Source organism: Aphis gossypii, chromosome 3 (genome assembly GCF_020184175.1).
Source record: "Aphis gossypii isolate Hap1 chromosome 3, ASM2018417v2, whole genome shotgun sequence".
NCBI classification, from domain to species: domain Eukaryota; kingdom Metazoa; phylum Arthropoda; class Insecta; order Hemiptera; family Aphididae; genus Aphis; species Aphis gossypii.
In genome coordinates this window covers 37183732-37205304 of record NC_065532.1, presented here as the reverse complement: position 1 = coordinate 37205304, position 21573 = coordinate 37183732, and the positions used below count along the sequence as shown (strand labels likewise).

At 26.6% G+C, this 21573-nt stretch overlaps 1 protein-coding gene across 2 annotated transcripts; it reads right to left on the bottom strand.

Moving 5' to 3' along the window:
* Positions 1 to 401: 401 nt before the first annotated feature.
* On the bottom strand, positions 402 to 20488 carry LOC114122117 (CYFIP-related Rac1 interactor B). Of its 2 annotated transcripts, XM_027984683.2 has the most exons (9): positions 9094 to 9240; positions 8994 to 9026; positions 5307 to 5454; positions 2817 to 3041; positions 1732 to 1868; positions 1449 to 1652; positions 1072 to 1148; positions 801 to 995; positions 402 to 685 (listed from the first exon to the last, which is right to left on the bottom strand). In XM_027984683.2, exons 3-9 carry the CDS (start codon positions 5425 to 5427, stop codon positions 616 to 618), a joined length of 1029 nt encoding a protein of 342 aa, XP_027840484.1. In that variant the 5' UTR covers positions 5428 to 5454; positions 8994 to 9026; positions 9094 to 9240; the 3' UTR covers positions 402 to 615. The 2 variants fall into 2 exon arrangements, with proteins under 2 accessions (XP_027840484.1, XP_027840483.1); XM_027984682.2 differs by lacking the exons at positions 8994 to 9026; positions 9094 to 9240 and adding an exon at positions 20215 to 20488.
* Positions 20489 to 21573: the final 1085 nt, after the last annotated feature.

Here is a 21573-nt window from a genome sequence, read left to right as displayed (position 1 = left end):
CTTGACTATACGATAGTGTGTATTTTTATAAAATGTAAGTTACCGCGGTAATATAAGCTCTCGGTGGTAATTAAAAAGTGCCGATTGCTAGCGGAGAACCCTTACTGATTAATGAGCTTTTAACACGTAATATAAGTTACCTATACATTATAATTGGTTATATCATAAAATCTATAAGGTAATTGTTCGGTATACGTGACTTTATTCTTTGATCTCGAAACGTTAAAATATTAAGTAATAATAAATTCATACGTTATTATTCTTATACACATTATGCAAAATATATTGCATAATGATATAGTAATTAGTAGGTATTTGTATATGCAATATAGCAATATATACACGAGAGATGGACTTCAATAATCTGTAAATAATTTTAAAAAAAAAAACATAGCGCGGAGTCTTAATAAAAAAGTACTAATTTAATAATACACTTAGTTGTGAAAACAGGATATTAAAAAATATATCTTAAAACACAATATTGTACATGATGTATCCGTTAACTTATAAAATAATACTACATGTTAAAATAATAAATTATATAATACTTATTACAAAAATATATGATTTTATAAAAATCAGATCTTGGGTTGAGCAGTTGTATAAATAAAAAAATTACGCCTCCATGAGCAGGGATCTGACAGTTTTCGATGTAGATGGGTCGTTTAGATGGGCTGTCGTATACCTGTGTGGGGAAAATAAACAAACAATTTTATCAATAGTAATCATCATTGTTGTCCACAAGGTAAGTAGGTATATCGTCTCGGTTCCGATCTCTAGCAGATTCCAAATCTCATTACCTCAGTGCGTTCAACAGGTTTTCAGTCTGAAACTCTTCCGGTTGGTCTTTAAGCAGCCGTACGCAACCTTTAATGTCTATGTTGGAAGTCTTGACAAACGCACCATTTGGGTGCACGTGATCGTACAAAATAATTAGGCCGACAAGTACGCGAAGCATGAAAAGGTGTGTTTCTTGTTTTCTGAACTGAACGGTACTGTAAAACACGCATACAATTTTTATAATACGTTGCGATTATAACTAAATTCTGTCGAAAAGTTGATATAACTTACGGTGTTTCCAACATGCGTATACACACTTTTACCATGGTACTCAGCATATCGATGGCATAATCAACGAGTCGTTTATCCTGAAAATAGAAAGAAAAAAATGTCAACTGTTGACATGCGGAGTAAATATTTGATTGGAATGGTTATGGCTATAGAATGACAAACAGTCAAAACGAATTATAAAAAAAAGTTTAAAAAGAAATGTATACTCTATATAGGCATTTATACATACAATCCAGTATTAGATAATAAAATAATTATTTGTAGTATATATTATTCTATAGTTTATCCAGATAATGACACTTTGCATTGTAAATCGGTAAAATATTTAGATAGGATAATGCTAACTCCTGTATAATATAGTAACAGTAAGTAGTTACTTTGTTCAAAAATTGTGAAGTGACGTTTGACAGCGTTCTTAACATTGGTGTTGCTTCTGCGTAGAATAACGACACTTTGTTGGCCACATTCAGGTTGCTGTTAGAATCTTCATCTTGGTCCGTGAACGAATGCACTGATGCGCCTTCACGCATCAACACTCGTCTGTAATAGCTAAAATCATTTTGAATCGCTGGAGTTCGCATCTGAAATTTGAAAACAATGATTTAGTTCAAACGACTTTTAATAAAGTTTTATAATGAAATACTGCCAACGACAGTATACCTTATATTCATCGAACTTCAATACAAACTCAATGATCTCGGAAAACTGTTTGACTAGAGCTTGTTGATTTTCTAGATGTAAAGATGGGGTTATATCATCTGAACATATTTCAGTTAGAATTTGAGGTACAACGAAAGCTGAAACACAAAATAAATAAAAGCGTGTTTTGATTAACTTTCGGAGATTCAAAAAAGAGGTATCTACCGATAATGCGATCCAACGAAAAAAATATATGGTCAATAAAACAAACTTAATTAAATTTAGCGATTTTACACGAAATAAATAATTTAAATAAAAATAAAAATAAAAATAGAAAATTATTAATAACTGTGAAATTTAATTAGGTATAGGTTATTCAGTTAAAAATATAGTTAAAACTATTTTACAAAATAAAATGTAAAACGAATTGATTATAAACAATACTATAGGTACTTTAGATAGATTAACACGTTATAATATTCAACAAAAGAGTAATGAAACTAAACCAACTGAATTGTTGTTACCTATAATAGAATTTATTTTAATAATATAATATTTATACTGAGATATAAAAATAAAATGTGTATCGCCAGAAGATTAAAATGTATTTAGTGTTGTAAAACAATACGATAATCATATAATGATGTAGATATTATAACTGTAGTATAAAACACGAAACATTGTTAAATAGCAAACTATACACATATTTATAGTTAGGTACCTAATAAAAATAACAACGGTTATCCGCATTTGGGAGGCAGCCCACATATAAAACGTATATAGGATATCGTTAAATAATAAAAATAATTCTAATGGCATTATATTATAATGATAATATAATATATATATAATATGATAATGATAATAAGTTAATATGTTTAGTTATAATTAATAATCAGATATAACTGTATAAGTAGCGTATAACAAAATACACGGTGAGAGGAAAATATCCATTGATACTTAATATTATTAATTATACTTATTAAATACATATATTAGTGTTGATAATCAATTATTATTAACATTTTCTATAGTAAACTAAGAACAAGTTATAACTTGCTTTTTTGTTTATAGAATTTAAATATTTTATTAATATAAAATCTTACCTATTTTTTGTGAGAAAAAATAGAACCGTCTCAAAGTGCGAATTCGGGGCATCAACGCTTCCCAAGTTAATGCATTTTGTTCGGCACTTGGGTTATTAATTGCAGCTCGTATGTATTGGTCAGCGCCTGCGTAATGTTTGAGATCGGAAAGCACGTCAGAGGCCTCGGTAAGCACAATTTGAACCTCGTCAAATAGTTGCATTTCACTTTCAGTAGGCTGGGCATCTAGAAATTCAAATTGAATGAAACATTCATTTATTCTAATTTATAAATGTCATCGGTCAAAGTTGAGCATATAATTAATGCAATAATAATACATTAGTTATCGTTTATCAAATATAATGCAGAGTGCAAACATAATGTACACAACGCGAAGTCTATTAAAATAATGTATTCCTACATTATAAACATAATTTGTTCGAAACTCGTAAATTACAATAGTGTAATATAATTATTATTACTACATTAACATATGTAAAAAAAACACCATCTTAATGAATCACTTAAATGAGTCATATCCATATCGTAATAAAGAAAGTCAGTAATACGTATATAACGTCATCCAATAGTTTAGATGAAATCATTTTTACTGACAGTGTCTTATTAAATAACACACATTAAAACCAAGGTGCCGTGAATTGTTAAATGCAATGTTTTTTATGAAACATAAAAACATTCAAAAATCTATTTTTACGTACAAAATTAATTATAATTTTTTTATACTATTATAGTATTTTTATGTTAAAAAAGATTTTGATTAAGGGGATAAGCTTCATTTTTAAATAATGAGAATATATTGAATAAAAAAGCTAACCAAGAAGAGTTACTACAATGCTCTAGATACCTATACCTAAGATTACATTCAACTTAACTATATTTATATTAAGGTTATATTTAGGTAATTTTTATAGTACCTATCAAAAAGTTAAATACATATATATTAGGCACGTGCTTTATTTTTAAATTACTACATTAAGTATATGTATAAAAAATGACATAACAGTTACTTAGCAGAAGAGGTTTTAAAAAATACTATACGAACAAAAACTTATTAAATTTTAATACAATTATTATTTTACGGTTGATACCTACTTGATACTAGAAAATACCTTAATTTTCAGAAACAAATTAACATAGTTTGTAAAAATATTTGTTCAATATAGGTAGTTACTTTTTATAGATCTTTGAATAATGTTTCTCAAATAAATTAATACAAGAAATATTGAATCATTGCTTCAAATTATTTGAAGGAAATTAATGAAATTTGCAGTTATTAAAAAGTAATCAAACGTCATAGAATAATATTTATAATATGCCAATAGTAACTGATTATTTTTATAAATAGGTATGATTATTTATAAAAATTGTATAAAAGCTAGATCTGTTAAAGCACATATCTAAATTAAATGACTAGACAAATTACAACAATTATGTTCTTTAGAATTCCTAAGTTTCAACTTAAGAATCAAAATAAACTGAGACAATTCTTCTCTAAGTCTCGATTAAATAACTAAGTGAATGAAAAAAAAAACTATTTGTTAATATATGCAGAGAATTTAAATAAAGTCTGTAACAATTCCTTTAAGAGGTACCTAATGAAAGTCCATTTTGAACATTTTATTTGATGTCAAAACTTTAAGTTTTACAGTATTTAAAAGTTTAAATTATTTAAGCACTTCAACAGTTCAAACTACTTTTTAAGTTGATTTTTAGTAATAATGAAACATTAGAGAATTAATTAACAATGTATTTTTCAGTATAAATAGTTCTAATTAAAAAATCAGAAGAAAAAAATGATAATTTAACAAGCCAAAAAACATTATATAATAAAAACATTAAAATTCCATAGGCACCTGAAAAACATAAAATTGTATACATAAGTACTAACACAATGCAATTCGCCGATAAATTATAGTAATATTCCAAACGGCAAACATTATCTACCACGCTGTTGAATATGGATTCACGTATTAGTTATTACCCTCAAATTAATCTTTCTTTGCGTTTTTAATTGATTGACTATGCGGTGCAAGAGATATTGGAAAAGTAAAATCATGTAACATTCAAAATTTGGTATGACATTTTTCCACCAGAATTTTAACAACGTTTATATTCGTTTAAATGAATAATATGACATGCCACTAATTCTCTAACATTGTATTATAAATGTTTTCAAAACAAAAAAAAATAAGCATAACGTCACGACATACATTCAAAAATTTTTAATTAGATTTGTAAGTGGATTTTATTTTTCCAGGAATTTTTCTAGTCATTCCAATATATTTTAATTTATTTATGATTTTGTTTTTACAAATATCCCTCGGATACAACGCGTGATCAGTCGATACATAGCAATTCAATTTTTTATAAAATTAAAAATCATTATTATTAATTACAGAACAGCTGTTAGCTACAAAAAAAAAAAAACGTTTAAATCATAAAAGATATCTCAAAAAAAAAAAATTATGAACAGGTAGGTAATATACTTACTTTCAAAATCTAAAAAAATGTCGTACTTCTGTTGAGCAGAACAGCAACTGTTCTCGTCTCGAGCTAACAGGCTCAATAGTTTTCCCATTATTGTAGACCGACAGCAGCAAGCCAAGTTCATCAACAGTTCCAGTACTAGTCAAATACTCTGCGAAAACATTTTTATTATATTGTTAGTAAAGTTTTGCAGTCCTAAACTATTCTTGAAGAAGAAAAAAACAAACTCTTATTTGGAAATCGGCGAACCGATAAACATCTTGTTAAAAGGAAGCCGAGGTTTTTGAGAAACTGAGTAGAAGAAACTGTTTACGAACAAAAGTTATCGTAAATCATGGCTGGAATAGATTATTTAAACGAGACGACGGTATTATTCTTTTATGTACAGTACATAAGTCATAAGTATTTTTTACAAGTGTTTCTCATTGACAAAGACCATAGACCATAACCTAACCTACCCACGACGGAATGGCACACGCATTGAGATGAACAGAATGATTTTTTTTTTTTTTTGTTTAATTTGAATTATGATTGTATACCTATAATTAAGAATTAAATTTTAAACTAAGATTTCATATAGATACAGAAAATATTCGGAAGTAAACTCGTTAGTTAATAGCATTTTATAAAGTATGAATAAATCATTTTAAAAGTGTAGATGTCTGTAATAAACTAAACATATCATATAATAATATATAGTATATACATTATACACTATATGTCTATATAGTATACAACAGTATATAGTATATGTTTGGGAGTGTGTAGTGTGTGTACAACGTGCATTAGGTTTATATATATATTAGAACTTACAGGAAGTAATTTACTTTGCCATTTTACGACTTGATAGAAAAAAGGTTTAATTAGTTTCCGTTTAATATTAAAAGAACGTCGGAATTATATTAGTAATGAATAATAATATTAATGGTATTTAAATTGACTAAAATTCGAAAATCGATTTGCATATAAGCACAATAGCACATCAAATATTATGTAACAATCGTATTATTTAAGATTCAATTTGATTTGTTCGAAATCGATCTCATTACCAATATATTATTATACAAGCACAATCAGTTTCGTTTAATTATAATTCTACGCCACCGGGTTGAAATTAAAGTTTTTATCTCATTGACAAAGACAAATCTTGCAGAAGATATGGAGTTAGGTACCTTACCTTCTGTAGCATATTATTATATATCTCGTATATACATGTATTGAAAACACACATATATTATATATACATGATATACGCGTTACGCGTGCGCGGCATATTCACGCCGTATAGAAATTCTCAGTGTCAGTACAATATCGGAAATAATAAACCCCGGAGCTTTAAACAAAGTACCCGGGTTTTATCGCCCAAAAGCCCAATTACGAAGAGACAACTTTTCGTCAAGTGAATTTCTATAAACCGTGTAGGTAAATCCGGCGAAGATATACATATATACATCGCACGATGCACATATATACAGATACAGCGTAAGAAATATAATAACTGTAATACTTTCACCAAAATTATTGCGATGACTCCAAATAAAAAAAAAAAAAAAAAAACATTAAACTAAACCATATTACACAACTTAAAACGACATAATCATGTGTACGTGGATGGGTGGGTGCCGGTGTTTGTGTGTGTGACACATGTGTAAACGTGCGTGCGTACAATTCGCCTAAGCTCAGACCAAGTTATATCTCGGCCGAATAGCTTGCACGGTATAATATAAATGTAAATACACGCGGTTTATAACACATGAGCTTATACGTATATTATATCATCATATTATATTATTTTATAAATAGTAAATTTCTGAATAAACATAAGTAATTTACGTATCAACCACAAAATCAATGTTTTATGTACATACCTACCTAGTGGCTAATATAGTATCAGTCAATTTCGTTATACATTCTAACCCGAAAATTGACTACAATGCAAATATACAATAAATTTCACTTATTTCTAATAAACGTGGTTCTACACCAATATGATTGCACTATTAAATTGAAATGTCAGCATCCTATTTATTTTCGCTCGCTCTCTGTCCCGCGTGCAACATAGCAAATTTCCATTCAACAAATCTAATTATGAGTTATTAAATTTATTATTAGTGTGAAATGACCTATAATCAAACTTAAAGGTAATAATATCATCTAGGGAACCTAATAGACTTTTATAGATATTTTAATTTAAATGCGAGTTATAATTATGTAAAATGTTACAATTTTAAAATATATGCTGCATCATTTTCTTTAAATTGAAATATCAACTTAAACTTAAGAGGTGCCATACATGATATTCTTAAATTTAACTTTGATCATGGGTAAATTTGCTAGAAATAAAAAAAATTTTATCAACTAAATGCAAATATGCAAATGCAATGATTTGTTATACTGTGCATTGGTTAAAGAGAAAACAAATGATGCATTGACATTGTCTTAAATTAATGAATATAAATTATAAAATATTTTAATTAGTCAGTAAAATTTGAATAATAACGAAATGGTCACATCCAATATTTTTTTCTTTGGATAGCTAAATGTTTGATTAACATTTAACAACCTATTTAAAAAATTAAATATAAAATATATGGTATTTTAAAGATTGAAAATCTAATAATAATTATTAATTATAATACATACTATACAGTATTATTATAAAATGCAATGTTTAGGTATGTGTAGATGTAATTTGAATAAAACTTTATACTTCATTTAATTTTAATAATACCTATCAAAATGTAATACAAATACAAAAAAAATGTATATTTGTATAATGATATCGGAGTACAGATGGACAAGAGATAAACCATAAATATATTGTCTTAATCTATACGATAAATATAAATTAGGATTTAATGTTGATTTTCATTAAATCATTATTATAATTCAATAAAGTCAATTATAACCAGTTAAAAAAAAATGAAAAGTTTCAAAATAAGATAATATTCAAAAAGTTATCTCATATTTAAAAGATTATAATATGGCATAATTAATGATTATATATTAACATCATAATATTTATAATACAATAATATTATAAACTATTATTACTTTTTACAATTTGCTATTTAATTAATACAATTAATTAAAATTTCTCTCTTTTACTCTTCTATACAAATTATAAGTTAATAGTGCTAATACATTTCAAAATATTATTCAATTTGTACCTGTATTTAACATAAGAAAATCATTGTTCTTTCAATCCTTCATTGGGATTAAATGAAATACAATACCACAAAAACCACATTATATCTAATTCAATAATATCGCAAATTAAATACATTTCATATTTGGTATAATGTTAATATGCTACTCATATAATATATACTAGTATGTATAAAACATATATCTATAATGTATATCATATAGATCATACATGACAAACATACCCTTGAGTCTTCAGAATATAACTAACCAGTAACCACTGGGTATCCATAACTTATCTAAATATATCATCATTTTTTCTTATTCGACCATTATTTACAGCCTGATGTTTCCCCCTAAGCTCATCTCACATTTTAATATCTATTCATCGATTTTTATACACTGTAAATCAAACAACTTGTATAGACAAGACGATAGTAGACGACGTAGCATTCTAACATTGCGTTTAATTATTTGTTTTCGAATTGCTAAATACATGCGACATGCATTGTGTGTTTATACGTATGATGCAACCAATACAACCTGAACAAACACGTGACGACACCTGTCCGACATCTGTGAAATATATTTTCATCTGTTATTGATAATACGAGTAATATTATACGTATAATAATATGCATACCGATTGAATTCCACAGGCTATTATAATTATTTTTCGTTTATTATTGTTATTATATTGTTCAAACGCAAATTATTCGTCAATCGAACCAAATTATATAACCGTATCAATCGATTTCATTAGCTACAAGCTACATGCCTACACAGGAGAGCGACAACGGTGTCGAACAAAATACATCACATAAAATAATATTTAATTTGATCGTTTTCAATACTTATTCTACGAGTAAACTCCCTCTCTTCCTCCGAGTGATGATTGAAAGCAATTTCCGGCCGTTTTATGAGTACAACACAATAAAATGTTAATAAATTGTTACGAATTACAACACTGATATAAAATAAGCCACTCTTGTTATTATTTGAACATTTTCCCACACGTGTTTCTACTAGAGGGGAGAATGCTGAGGTACTCTAATTTAATTTTCATTGGGGGACACGATTTGTATTTACAACTAATGAGCTCTTCGTTACAAAAACCCTACAAAATGATTATTCAACACGATGTTATTGAATTTATAATTAATAATAACAAACTAAGAAAAAAAATTACTATAAAACTTTATATACCTTGGAAATAAAAATTCAATCCAAATAAGTGAATAGTTTAATTTAATACTACTTACTTTTAAATATACATAGTGGTAAATTCAAATAAGATATTAAATTAACACTCTGCTTAAAATTTAAAAATATAGATGGTATAAAATATAGTATCTAAGCAAGTGTATACAATATAAATACAATAATGAGTATTTAAATATTTTATATAATGTATCCACTATCAGGATCTAATCTTAAAACCAATAATGACAATACCACAATTAATATAGATATTTTTTCACAGTTTGAATCTTCTTGCTTCATAGTATCCAGATTAATTGTATATACAATTCTGTTTACACAAAAATTACATAATTATCTATTTTTTGTATCAAAACCTACTTTTACGTCGTGTTCAATACAAGTCATGTTTATTGCGACTACTATAGACAAATCATGACCAAATGCAACATATTTAGTTTATATATTTTTTAACAAAAATATTTTAAATATCTTTAAATCTTAATACTCATGAATAAATTCAATTCTCGCTTCACTTAAAATAAAATAATAAATATTATAATTTATAATATATAAACAATAAACATATTGTATTTTATTTTGTAAAACTGTTATTTGCATTTTACTATAGCAGATAAGTTATATTATTTAGGTATGTTATTTTAGATTGGTTGTTTCAAGCTTTTTTAAACAATCTTTTTATTCTCGCATATTTTATATCCAAAAATATTTATCATTATTAATTATAAACATAATGTACATGTAAATAATGAGTTTTTCAATAAAACATGACATTTTTATAAGATTAATATTATGTGTATACAATTACACAATATTTTATATAGGCATATAATATGTAGCCATTTACATTTACATTACCAATGCAAAAATCAAATTTTATCGCAAACAACCAGTCTAAAAAAAATATTTCATCAACTAATCTAACTTGCATACTTTTATTATTCTTCAACTCTAGTATTATATATAGTATTTAATTATCTACTCATTAATTTAATTTTAATTATTTATCTGACATGTTAATAATCAAATTGTATATTAATGACAGTTTTCAATAATTTACAGAAATTATAATATTTAATGAATATAAATAAGTGTTTGTTTAATATAAAAACTTAAACTATTAAGCTTAAAGCAGATGATTAAAATGATTTGTTTAAAACCTTTATGAGTATCAATCATGGTACAGTATATTACTGGATGTTTTAAACAAAATATATACTATCTATATAGTAACTCTGATTAAATGAGATCGTTTGATCTCATCATTTATTTCTTTGCAAGAAATTCCAGACGTTCGTTCTCTATACTACTCCACTTAACTGTTCATAAACCATTATATTTTTTTCTAATACCAAAATTTTCAAAACCTATTCATTGAGTTTTCTTTTTCAACTTTTGCCTCCATCAATCAATAAAATACAATTTAAAACCATATGCATTCCCGTTGATCTCTTTCCAAAACATTTAATAAACTTATATATATATTTAAATTTATTAAATATTAATACATATATATCATTATATAAGGGATTTACTATATATTATAGATAGGTAAATAGTCGTAGAAATATTGTTAAATTATCGGACTAAAAATAAATAAATAAGCATGTCACATTGATAATAATTTAATTCATACTACAACAATATGCGAAGGTCAATGTTAAGATGAGTTTTATCTGAACGTAACGGATGAATAATTTATATTTCTAAAACTAAAAAAAAAAAAACAATAAATTGTTAATAAAATAATAACAGTTTGTGGTTAAAAGCTCAAGAACAAAAGATCTATTGTTTCAAATCACCCATATGATAGATCACAATGCATAAAAGTAACGCTAACCAAAACATTTGTAAAAAATTTAGAATATTAGCTCTAGCAGTTGGATAAAATATTGAAATATTATTTGATATGCATTTGTATTAATGCAAATATCTATGAAGATTTTTCCAGTAAAGTAAACCGTTTAACTAAGTTTTTATTTTCAAAAATAAAATTTATTAAAACTAACAACGAACTTCTTTGATATTATAAACTTGGATTATTAAAACGAATTAGTTTAGACAGCTGTCTCAAAAGTTTACCAATGAATGATTGAAAATACGATAGCTAAATTCAATATTTTTTCTAAATTATTTTATTTTACTTTTCTTAATTTAAAAACAATATAGGTAATAATTATAATGGGTATATAATAAAAAAAAATTTTAACAGTTTTTATTTAGACTAAACACATATAATATTATAATACAACATTAAGTTCACATTAAATTTTTTTATTGTTTTATATGATTGCACTGATTATAGCTAACCAGTAACCATGCTATATTTAATTTAATTTTAAGTATAAAAGATTTCAAAATAATGCCCATTAAACCCATACACTGTGATAAGCCATCAGATTATATAATATAATAAACGATTGAGTATTACTACGACTCCAATATTTGATTCAGTTTAAATCGAAAATAAGTATGTAATTGTCATGCATACTGCGCAGTGCGCACTCGTAAATATATATTTATAAAATTGTCAATTGACTATTTTCAGCTTGTAATACTAAATATTGAATAGTTTGACACATAATGTACCCAGTTCCTAAATATATATACATAGGTATATGTATATATTATTATGTGAGAAAAAATAGTAACGCAGATTTTCCCATGTTAACAGTTGGTAAGAAGAAAAAAAATATTTTTTAATGTGCATAATAATGAAAAGTGTTATTTATTTAGTACCTCAATCTTCGTAAAAAATAATATGAGCCAACTTCATGCACAAAAAAAACTTTGCCCAGCTAAAAAGCTTTTGAATTGTTATTATTGTGTAATGTGTAAAAGAATTTGAATAACTAACTATCATCAACAAGACTATATAGTTATGATTATTTTTATTATCTATAACTAGGACTTTAAAAAACAACCGTATGACGTATAGTAGGTACAAGTAACTTTATTTATAAAGTATTTAACTTAATACTTCAAGACTTAAGTATAACTAAAATTCAACAAACGCTAGTTAGAAAAATTCACAAACTTTTAACTATACTTTATATAGCTATGTGAGATATAAATCACATTTAAAAATATTTAATGCGTTTATTTATAGTTAATTTTAGAAATTATTGATTATATTACAGTTGAAATTCAATTAATTTTATAAGGATAAGAGAATCTTAAGTTATATCTAAAATTAAAATAAATTTTATATTATTTAATACATATTGATACATACTCTTATGATACGAATGTAAAAAATATAAACAATATATTTATATTCTAAAACAAAAAAAAATGTATAAAAAAATCCTCACTAGATACCATTTTCCGTTTTGTTTATATTTGATTAAAGTCCTGTCATTCTGTATAAATTATGATCCACGCGGCCAATGGCGTTTAGCCGGGATTTCTGAAGGGGAGCAAAAAAAAACATTCAAAAACACATTGTTTTACTGTTACCTATATTTAGTTTCTTATAACATATCTAAAAATATGATACCAATTATAGAAACAAGTCTATTGTTGTAAATTTAATTAAATTTTTTTTACGGTTTTAAACTTATAACCATATTTTATTTTCATAATATTAATTTTCTATGACTACGGTCTTAATCGACTATTGATATTGATAACAAATAATATTGATAAAATGTTATTTTTTCGAAAATAAAACAAGACTAATACAGATAAAAATATTATTAATAAGTGTTATACATAATATGGTCAATGAGGGGACATACGTCCTTTAATGCCCTCTCCCGCCATGGACTGCACACGGCTGTAGCTCTTATATATATAATACAAACTAAACATGTCACCGAATAATTTAATATAATAGTAAAATAATAAATATATAAGTGCATATTAAAATGATTTCTATAATATAATTGAATAATTCTATATAACTGTACTAAAGCGCATACGCTATACGCCCACGTGGCTATAGGCTATTAAAAAAAAAATTGATCTGAGCCAAATATAAGTTATAGCTGATCATCAACGGATTGACGAATTCATCCAATACAAATTTTTGACACGCTGTAACTACATATTATTTCTTTAATAACAAACAAATAATATTGTGGTGACGAGAAATTTCAACTTTCAAATTCTAAAGAAATTGCGCAACTTCTAAAACCCATCTATCAACTTCAATTTTTACAATCCCGTTAGGTTATCCATATTTTTATAGCACTATTTATTTATATATAAATACATATTATACATATTATTTATAATACCTAATGCGGGCACTGAGTATTTGTATATCTCCGGAAATCCGGTCCACAAACTAAACGGTAATTAACGGTTTAATATGTTTAAATGTTAAAATATTCAATATCACGTTCACGATACCCGATCATAATAATACATATATAAAATATGTATACATTTATATATTCACTATTATATTGCGGTATATTAATTTTTAACAACCGTTTGATACAATTTGGTCCAGAATTTGACCTTGACATGAACAACTATTTCGGTGTGAATAATACATGAGTACAAGTTCGCTCACGAATAGAATTTAAATCTTCTAAGGAATACCGGACACATGGTTTTTGATAGACATACTTGAGACGTGCTGATATGTGGAATTGTGGACATAAGGAAATGCACGAAGTGCCTCAAATAGTTTCGAAAACTTTCAAAGACAATACTGCAATTAATTCATTTAAATATTTTTGAAATTAATTACAATATGATATTACATACAACCTTTGTACAATTCATAAAACCTTTCATATAGATATAATATATCATGAACTTTAATGTAATATAGGTACATGATTATAAAAATGCGCATAAATTATTATTTTATCTACTATAAACTCAACTGTGAGCAATGAAAACCTACATAAATAATTAGTTTTTTTTAAACATTTATAGTTCAATAGCAATAAACAGATTATTAATTTATATTAACTTGAAAATACTTAAATACACATATTATAAGTTAATAGTTTTAATAACATTTTTTTTTTTTAGAAACAAAATATTTTTTATAAAATGTCAGCAATAGCAATTATTCAAAAACTTTTTCATTAAAAATAAAAATGAGTAAACTAGATTATTTTATCCACTGTATTATATAAGCATATATAATTAAATTTGTCATGTCAATATTCAATACTTAAAAAATGTACGCACCAACTATATAAAAATGAGTGTAGTTGGAGAAAGTGATACTATTTAATTTTTAAAAAAATAGGTGTTATTGTAATGTTTCTTATCATTATCACCTGAAAAATGTTAAGCTTATTACTAAATTATGCATTATTACAATACAGAAAAATCAGAAATATAATAGAACAAAAGTCTATTTCAACAGCCTACTTTTACGGAGTCTATTATCAGTATTGTCAATATAGATTATTATTATGGACGAGACAATAATTATTGTATTATAGAATATAATCGTGAGCAGTGCACCAAACATTGGATGTATTAAATTAAATATAATATGCTGCAAAAACACTTTCCAACAATTTTTTTAGAATTGTCTGAAAATTAAAAATAATATCATTTCAAAGAGAATATAAATTCCAAACCGAAAAAAATATAATTTCTTAAAAACAATACTTTCTAATATGTTTTACTACATCATAAAAATTTAACAGAAATAATGTCCGACATTAAGAAAAACCAAACTCATAAAAAACAAATATTCTAATTTATAACCGATATTTGAAACATTAACATAGATGTATTGACTACGTAAAATAGCTTTTATATACTAACTAATATAAGAACCAATTCAAATTACACTTCCAAATTTCCCCCGTAGACTCTACCACTCAGATGAATTCTGTTTTCAGCAGCCGATAAAATACGATACGCACATGGCATCGACCCCCCCCCCCCCCCCCCCCCCGTCAATCAGTTCTGTACTGCGCCAGCTAGAATCAACATTTTTATAAGTTATAAATATTATAATAAAAAAAAAAAAAAATATATTATATTAAAATTTTCTATAAATATTGATTTACTTAACTCATATCATAGACCAATTATTTTTAGTACACAAAATTAAACAACTTAAAAACTACTTTTTCGAATTTCGATTTTAATAAATCAAAAACTTCAAAAAAATTAAACTTAACTAAATAATTTATAATGGAAAAGGGAGGCTGTCATTTGAAAAACAAAAGTTTGTATATTGTATCTCCACAGGACAATCTTTAAATTAAGAAAAACCTATAGAGTATAAGTATATTAAAAATTACAAAAATCAGATTTTAAAAAACTGCGTTAATTAAATAAGAAAAGGGGGAAACACTGAGAATTCTGTAAATGTATAATACATTTATTCATTTATATTATACATTATTTTCTTAACACACATCAATTAAATGGAAAATGTAAGAAAAAGTGTTACAAATCACAACTTATTCAATATAGGTAATATGTAAAATTATTTCTTATCATCTAGAGTAATACTACGGTTATCATCTACTCGAATAGATTATCCGTGGTTCATACGTATATAAATAATAACATATGATGACAATACTAATATTTCTAAATAATAGAATGTCTTACGCTTAAGTTATTAATGTAATATTATACTGAGGGACGCAATTATAATATTATTAATATTAATAAAATAAATTAAGGATAAAATGTCATTATCATTATCTACATCATGGAATAAAATTGCAATGAGATAACAAAAAGTAATTTATTGTACAACATAAAAAATAATTATACCTACCAATAGAATTTCTATAAAAAACAAACACTTATAACTATATCAAATACTTTGTATCAATGTTTTACGAATATTAACAATTAAATAACTTTTTAATCAATTTATTTTCAAAAAAAAAAGGAATCAAAGCGATTTTTAATAATTTGAGTTTCTGTTTCATGTATTATAATAAAATACATATAAATACAAAACATTTCCGTTAGTTTTTCCGAGATTTTTAAATTACCGAGATAAATTGGACATCAATTTATTTTTTTTTTTTTTTAAATTATGTTTAATGCGATTACGATATTGAGCCAGTCTTTTGTATACATACCCAATTTACATTTATAACACAACAAATAATTATAATTTTGAGTTAATTGCTAATTTTTATCACATACATTATACAGCATATTCATTATTTTTAGTTATCAATAAATTTTTATTAATACCTAAGTATAATTATTATTATTTCAATTACCAATAAAATAAATTAATGATACTTATTTTCTATACTATTTAATATATTTAGATCGAGTGTACAAAAAAGTCAGGTTATAAATTAAAATTATCATTAGATGATAATGTTATTGTTATTATTTTTTTTTTTTTTTTTGTTTAACACTTCTATTACAATAAATCCCTTAATAAATCAAAGTAACACATTCTTAATAATATAATGATAGCAGACCTTAAAACACAAGTTTCATATTATTCAATTATTTAAGTATGATATTAACTATACATAGTATATAGTATACGTATACATATTATATTATAAACAACCTATTCAAAAAAAATGCGTTTAAAAATAAAATGTTGTATGCGTCATATTACTAATAGCTTATAAATATTACTAGAAAAATAATAACTTTTAAAATTTCCAACATATTTTTATAACTTTTCCTCGAGTATAGAAGGCTCTTAACAAAAAATGCAATACAAAAGTTAAGATCCTTGCTTTTTGTTCTGAAAAATATGTTTTTCGTCAGTCACTTTTAAATAAAAAAAATAATAACGCAAATTGCATACATTGGAAAGGTTTTTGTTGTTTCAATAAAATAAACCTTAATTTAAAAAAAAAAACAGTTAAATGTAAAGAAATTTAATGAATGTTATAATAATTTTTATAATTTTTAATCTTTTTTTTTTTTTGATAATAAGTATTTGGACTTAAAAAATCTACGAATAAACATACCATAATTAGGTTCTCATAAAATAATCCATTAGTTAAAAATTACATTTGTGCAAAAAATACACATTGCTTAAAATAATGCATTATGAGTCTAACCATAGCTAGCATTCACGAATGTCGTACTAACAATAATTTTATAATGGAAATAATAAGAATTAACACAACTTACTTTTAAAAACATTTTAAATTTAAGTATATGCAACTACAACACATTATTATGTTTTTAAGATTTTATAGAAAAGAATAAGTTTTCATATGTTAAATTAAAAAATGGATTCTAGAATTTCCTAAACTCGAAATGTTTAATGAAATGAGATTTAATTTCGAAATAAGTTTTAAGCTTGTTATTTATTTAATCGACACTAAGGCTTTGCCGAGCGGGTTTCGTCGTGGATACAGAACTTAAATTAATGTCAAAAACACACTGACGGATTTCGTGGTAAGAGTGCGCACAAACTGTAACATATTATAATATTATATATAACATGTACCAGGTACCTATATCAAATCATACACATTAACGCGGCCGTTGTTAAAACGCAATCATGTAACTCAAGCGTTTCTCATTCCAACCATAATATACTACTATTACCTATTATTATTATTATTATTATTATTTATTACTCATAAGTCATACTGACATCATATACCCAACGACGGTAAATTCGAAATTTCCCATTCGTGATAATTATCAAAATTATATGTCTATAGTTTATAAGATACATATAGGATTTTATGATAATACCATTTTTTAAATATTATTAGTTACCTATCGAAAAAATTTCCGAAGAAGACATCGAATTTATTTTTTACCAAGAACATTTCAGTACTTAAAAATGTGTGTAAAAATTGTTCATATATACCAGATAACTAATATCATATACCTATTATACAAGATTTATAATTATATAGATATATGCCCAGGGAGGCAAATTGCGGCTCTTATTGTAGTCAGATAAGACTCGCGTCTTATTTATAAAATCAAAATTGACTTAGGTACTATTGTTATGAATTTTAATATTTTAATAGTAAGCATTTATAAACATTTTGACTCTTGGCAAAAAATTAGATTTATTAATATTATAATATAATTTAACAAAAAATAGGCGTCATATTTCCAAATGAAATAACGAATTGTGTGTGTTGTTTTTTATTTCCATTTATTGTTATATTTTTTTTCACCATCAATTCGTATAATTATAAATTTATTTAAATAATAAATTATATTCATCACTCACAACTAAAACATGTATCTAATACCTACTAAAGATGTCGGACAAACTTTGTTCTTACTTCTTACCCTATACCTTCTAAATTTTTCTCTGCCACCGACGATACCTTTCCCCTATTGTGGTAATAATAATAATATAATATAATCATGACACACAACAAACGTATTTTTTCGTTTCGCTCACCGACCGAGAAGAAACCTTGTAAAGGCGCTTCCGGTGTCTAACCGTCATCGTGGTCACCACCTGTTGGAAAAACGGATGAGGTAATCGCAACGACAACGCATAATTCAAACATATTATTTTTAACGATTATCGTGTAATGATAATAAACTATATTATTATTATTATCGCAACAGACGTACATAATCATCGTATTACAGCGTGTTGCAGTATACAATTTGCTATAACCGTATCTGTAGCTATTACGAACTCGTTAAACCGTTAAAAGCATTATTGAAGCAATAATAACATAATATATTATTCTATTGTCGTCGTTGTCGCAGTTTCCGGCCAAAAATAAAGATAAAATGTTGTCTTCTAAGGAAACCCGTAACGATACACTCTTATAGTTTGGATCCTACCATAAGCGGACGTATGTTAGCTGATTTTTTTTTTGTTTTGGGCGAGTGTGAAGGTGATGCGAAGGAATTATCCAAAATAAAGTAAAATAGCCCGCATCCCAATTACTATTTACATGGACTTCGAGTGTATACATATATAATTCCATTTAAAATTCCCCTCCCTCGATAACCACCTATGAATCCAACTTATCGGTCCATAAAAATCGGAGACGTTGCAAATCTTTAAATCATGACTCAAAAAATCCAAACCATTTCAGACTTTAGTGTATTTCCCTACTAATGAGCGGTAATGATAAGCGATAGTAAGTTTTCAGTTTCACAAATCACAATTGGTTTGAAGTCAAGTGTCCAAATAAACTTTCGGTCACCTCCTAAGCACTAAAATAAATTCTTTTTTTAATTGATCTAATTTAGATTTAATTTAATTTAAAAGAAAAAATGTTTATAACAACATCATATAAAAAACATGAAAATATATTTAACGTGTTACCAACATTTAGTTGCCTTCTTGAGTAGGTTAGTCACAAAGATAGAAGTGCGAAATACACAGCGAGACACAGTACAGCAACTCCCTAATATTAGTAAAATAAACAAATAGATGAGTTATATATTCATGGGCTATTTACATTTTTTTTTTTTTTTAATTCCGTCTGTACGCATTCAACAGAATCGACTCAAATCTTCCGTTTAGCCAACCTATATTATAACTTATAAGCTACCTATAACAGCGTTGGAGTCTCCGCATTCCGAATGCAAAAGGTTACTAATCGATCGGGCGCGCGCGCGACACGAAATGTTGATAACGATAAAAAATAATAATAACTGATTTATTATTTACCTCGGTCTGGCGTCGGCAGCATCAACAGCTACTTTGTCCCGACACGAAACGCCGTCACGTGAATTAAATGATTGAAATCGGTCTACGACTCTAGTAAGTCTCTTTTCTCTTATCGTACTTTAACAATCCAAGATAAACATTTGTTACGGCCGTTTTTCTTACACAGACGCTAACACGTTATCACGGCACAAAAACGCGACACGAACTACTGTGGTTTGCGCATCGCCGCCGTATATTTGTTTCGATTTCCGTTTCGAACCGTTTTTACCGTACGGTCTCTACAACAGTGTCGTACACCGGTTCGCCGTCCTCCGTGGACGATGTGGAGGGGTTAATATGGTGGTGGGCCGGCGGTGGTGGTGGGAGTTTAATGGTGTTACCAGTTCCACGGTAATAACCTCTCTCAGCCACGACGACCAGAACCGGATTGTTATTATTATTATTATTATTATTATTATTTACACGATCGTTGCCAAGACGCGCAACAGATAGACATTACTATAAAACAAAAAAATAATACATGACGTACAATATTATATTGGATCACAGTAGTTGTATGCCCGTCACCATTTTAGTCCGCAGTAAGGTATAATCATTTATCGACCGCTACGGCGTCACGCCGGCTGGAGGCCACGAATATTGAACAGTTCAACGATGTAACATCGTCAAGCCTAGGGCCTAGGAGTTTGAAATATTTTTCAACTCTTAGTTCTTACACAATAATAATACGTTATACGTTGGGTACGCGTCAGGTCGGGCAGTCGAGCAACCAAGAAAATCTCGGTGGTCCGGCCATGGACGAGAATACGTCTGATAGTAATTTTATTTCTATAGTAATGATATATAACTTAAATCAGTAATCGATACAATCATATAGGTACGTAGAAAATAAAATTGAACCGAATTATTAAACCGTACAATAGATAATAATATAATCTAACTGTGATCAAATGTTAGAAATCCTAAAATAACTCGGCGTAGGCCGATACCCATCCGTCGCTGTCGGACTGTCGGAGCCGGCGAGGTATTTTCGAAACGCATTAAGTACCTATACGGCATTACAGTTGTAGATACTAAACACTCTACAGCCTATAACTGTCTACACGTGGGTTTTACTGGAAGACGTCTTGTTATTATTTAAATAATCGAAACGGTGAAACGCAATAATATGATAAGTATGTATATATTATTATGTTTAACATTATTTTATTAAACCGTTGTTTAAAATACATATTCAGTTATTGTTTGGAGAACTATTATTTTCACATTTTACGTAGGTAATACCTATCTATAAAAACAAATACGGAGAAAATTGTTGTTTTACGCTTACACCGCGGGGGGAATGAATACCGGAATTAT

Bases quoted from the DNA above. Each gene is read 5' to 3' on its own strand.
- LOC114122117 (XM_027984682.2), bottom strand. From the start codon at position 5,427: ATGAACTTGGCTTGCTGCTGTCGGTCTACAATAATGGGAAAACTATTG. The intron at 1,869-2,816 runs GTAAGATTTTAT...TTTGTGTTTCAG, and splicing joins TTTTTTCTCACAAAAAATAG to CTTTCGTTGTACCTCAAATT. The intron at 686-800 runs GTAATGAGATTT...TTCCCCACACAG, and splicing joins AACCTGTTGAACGCACTGAG to GTATACGACAGCCCATCTAA.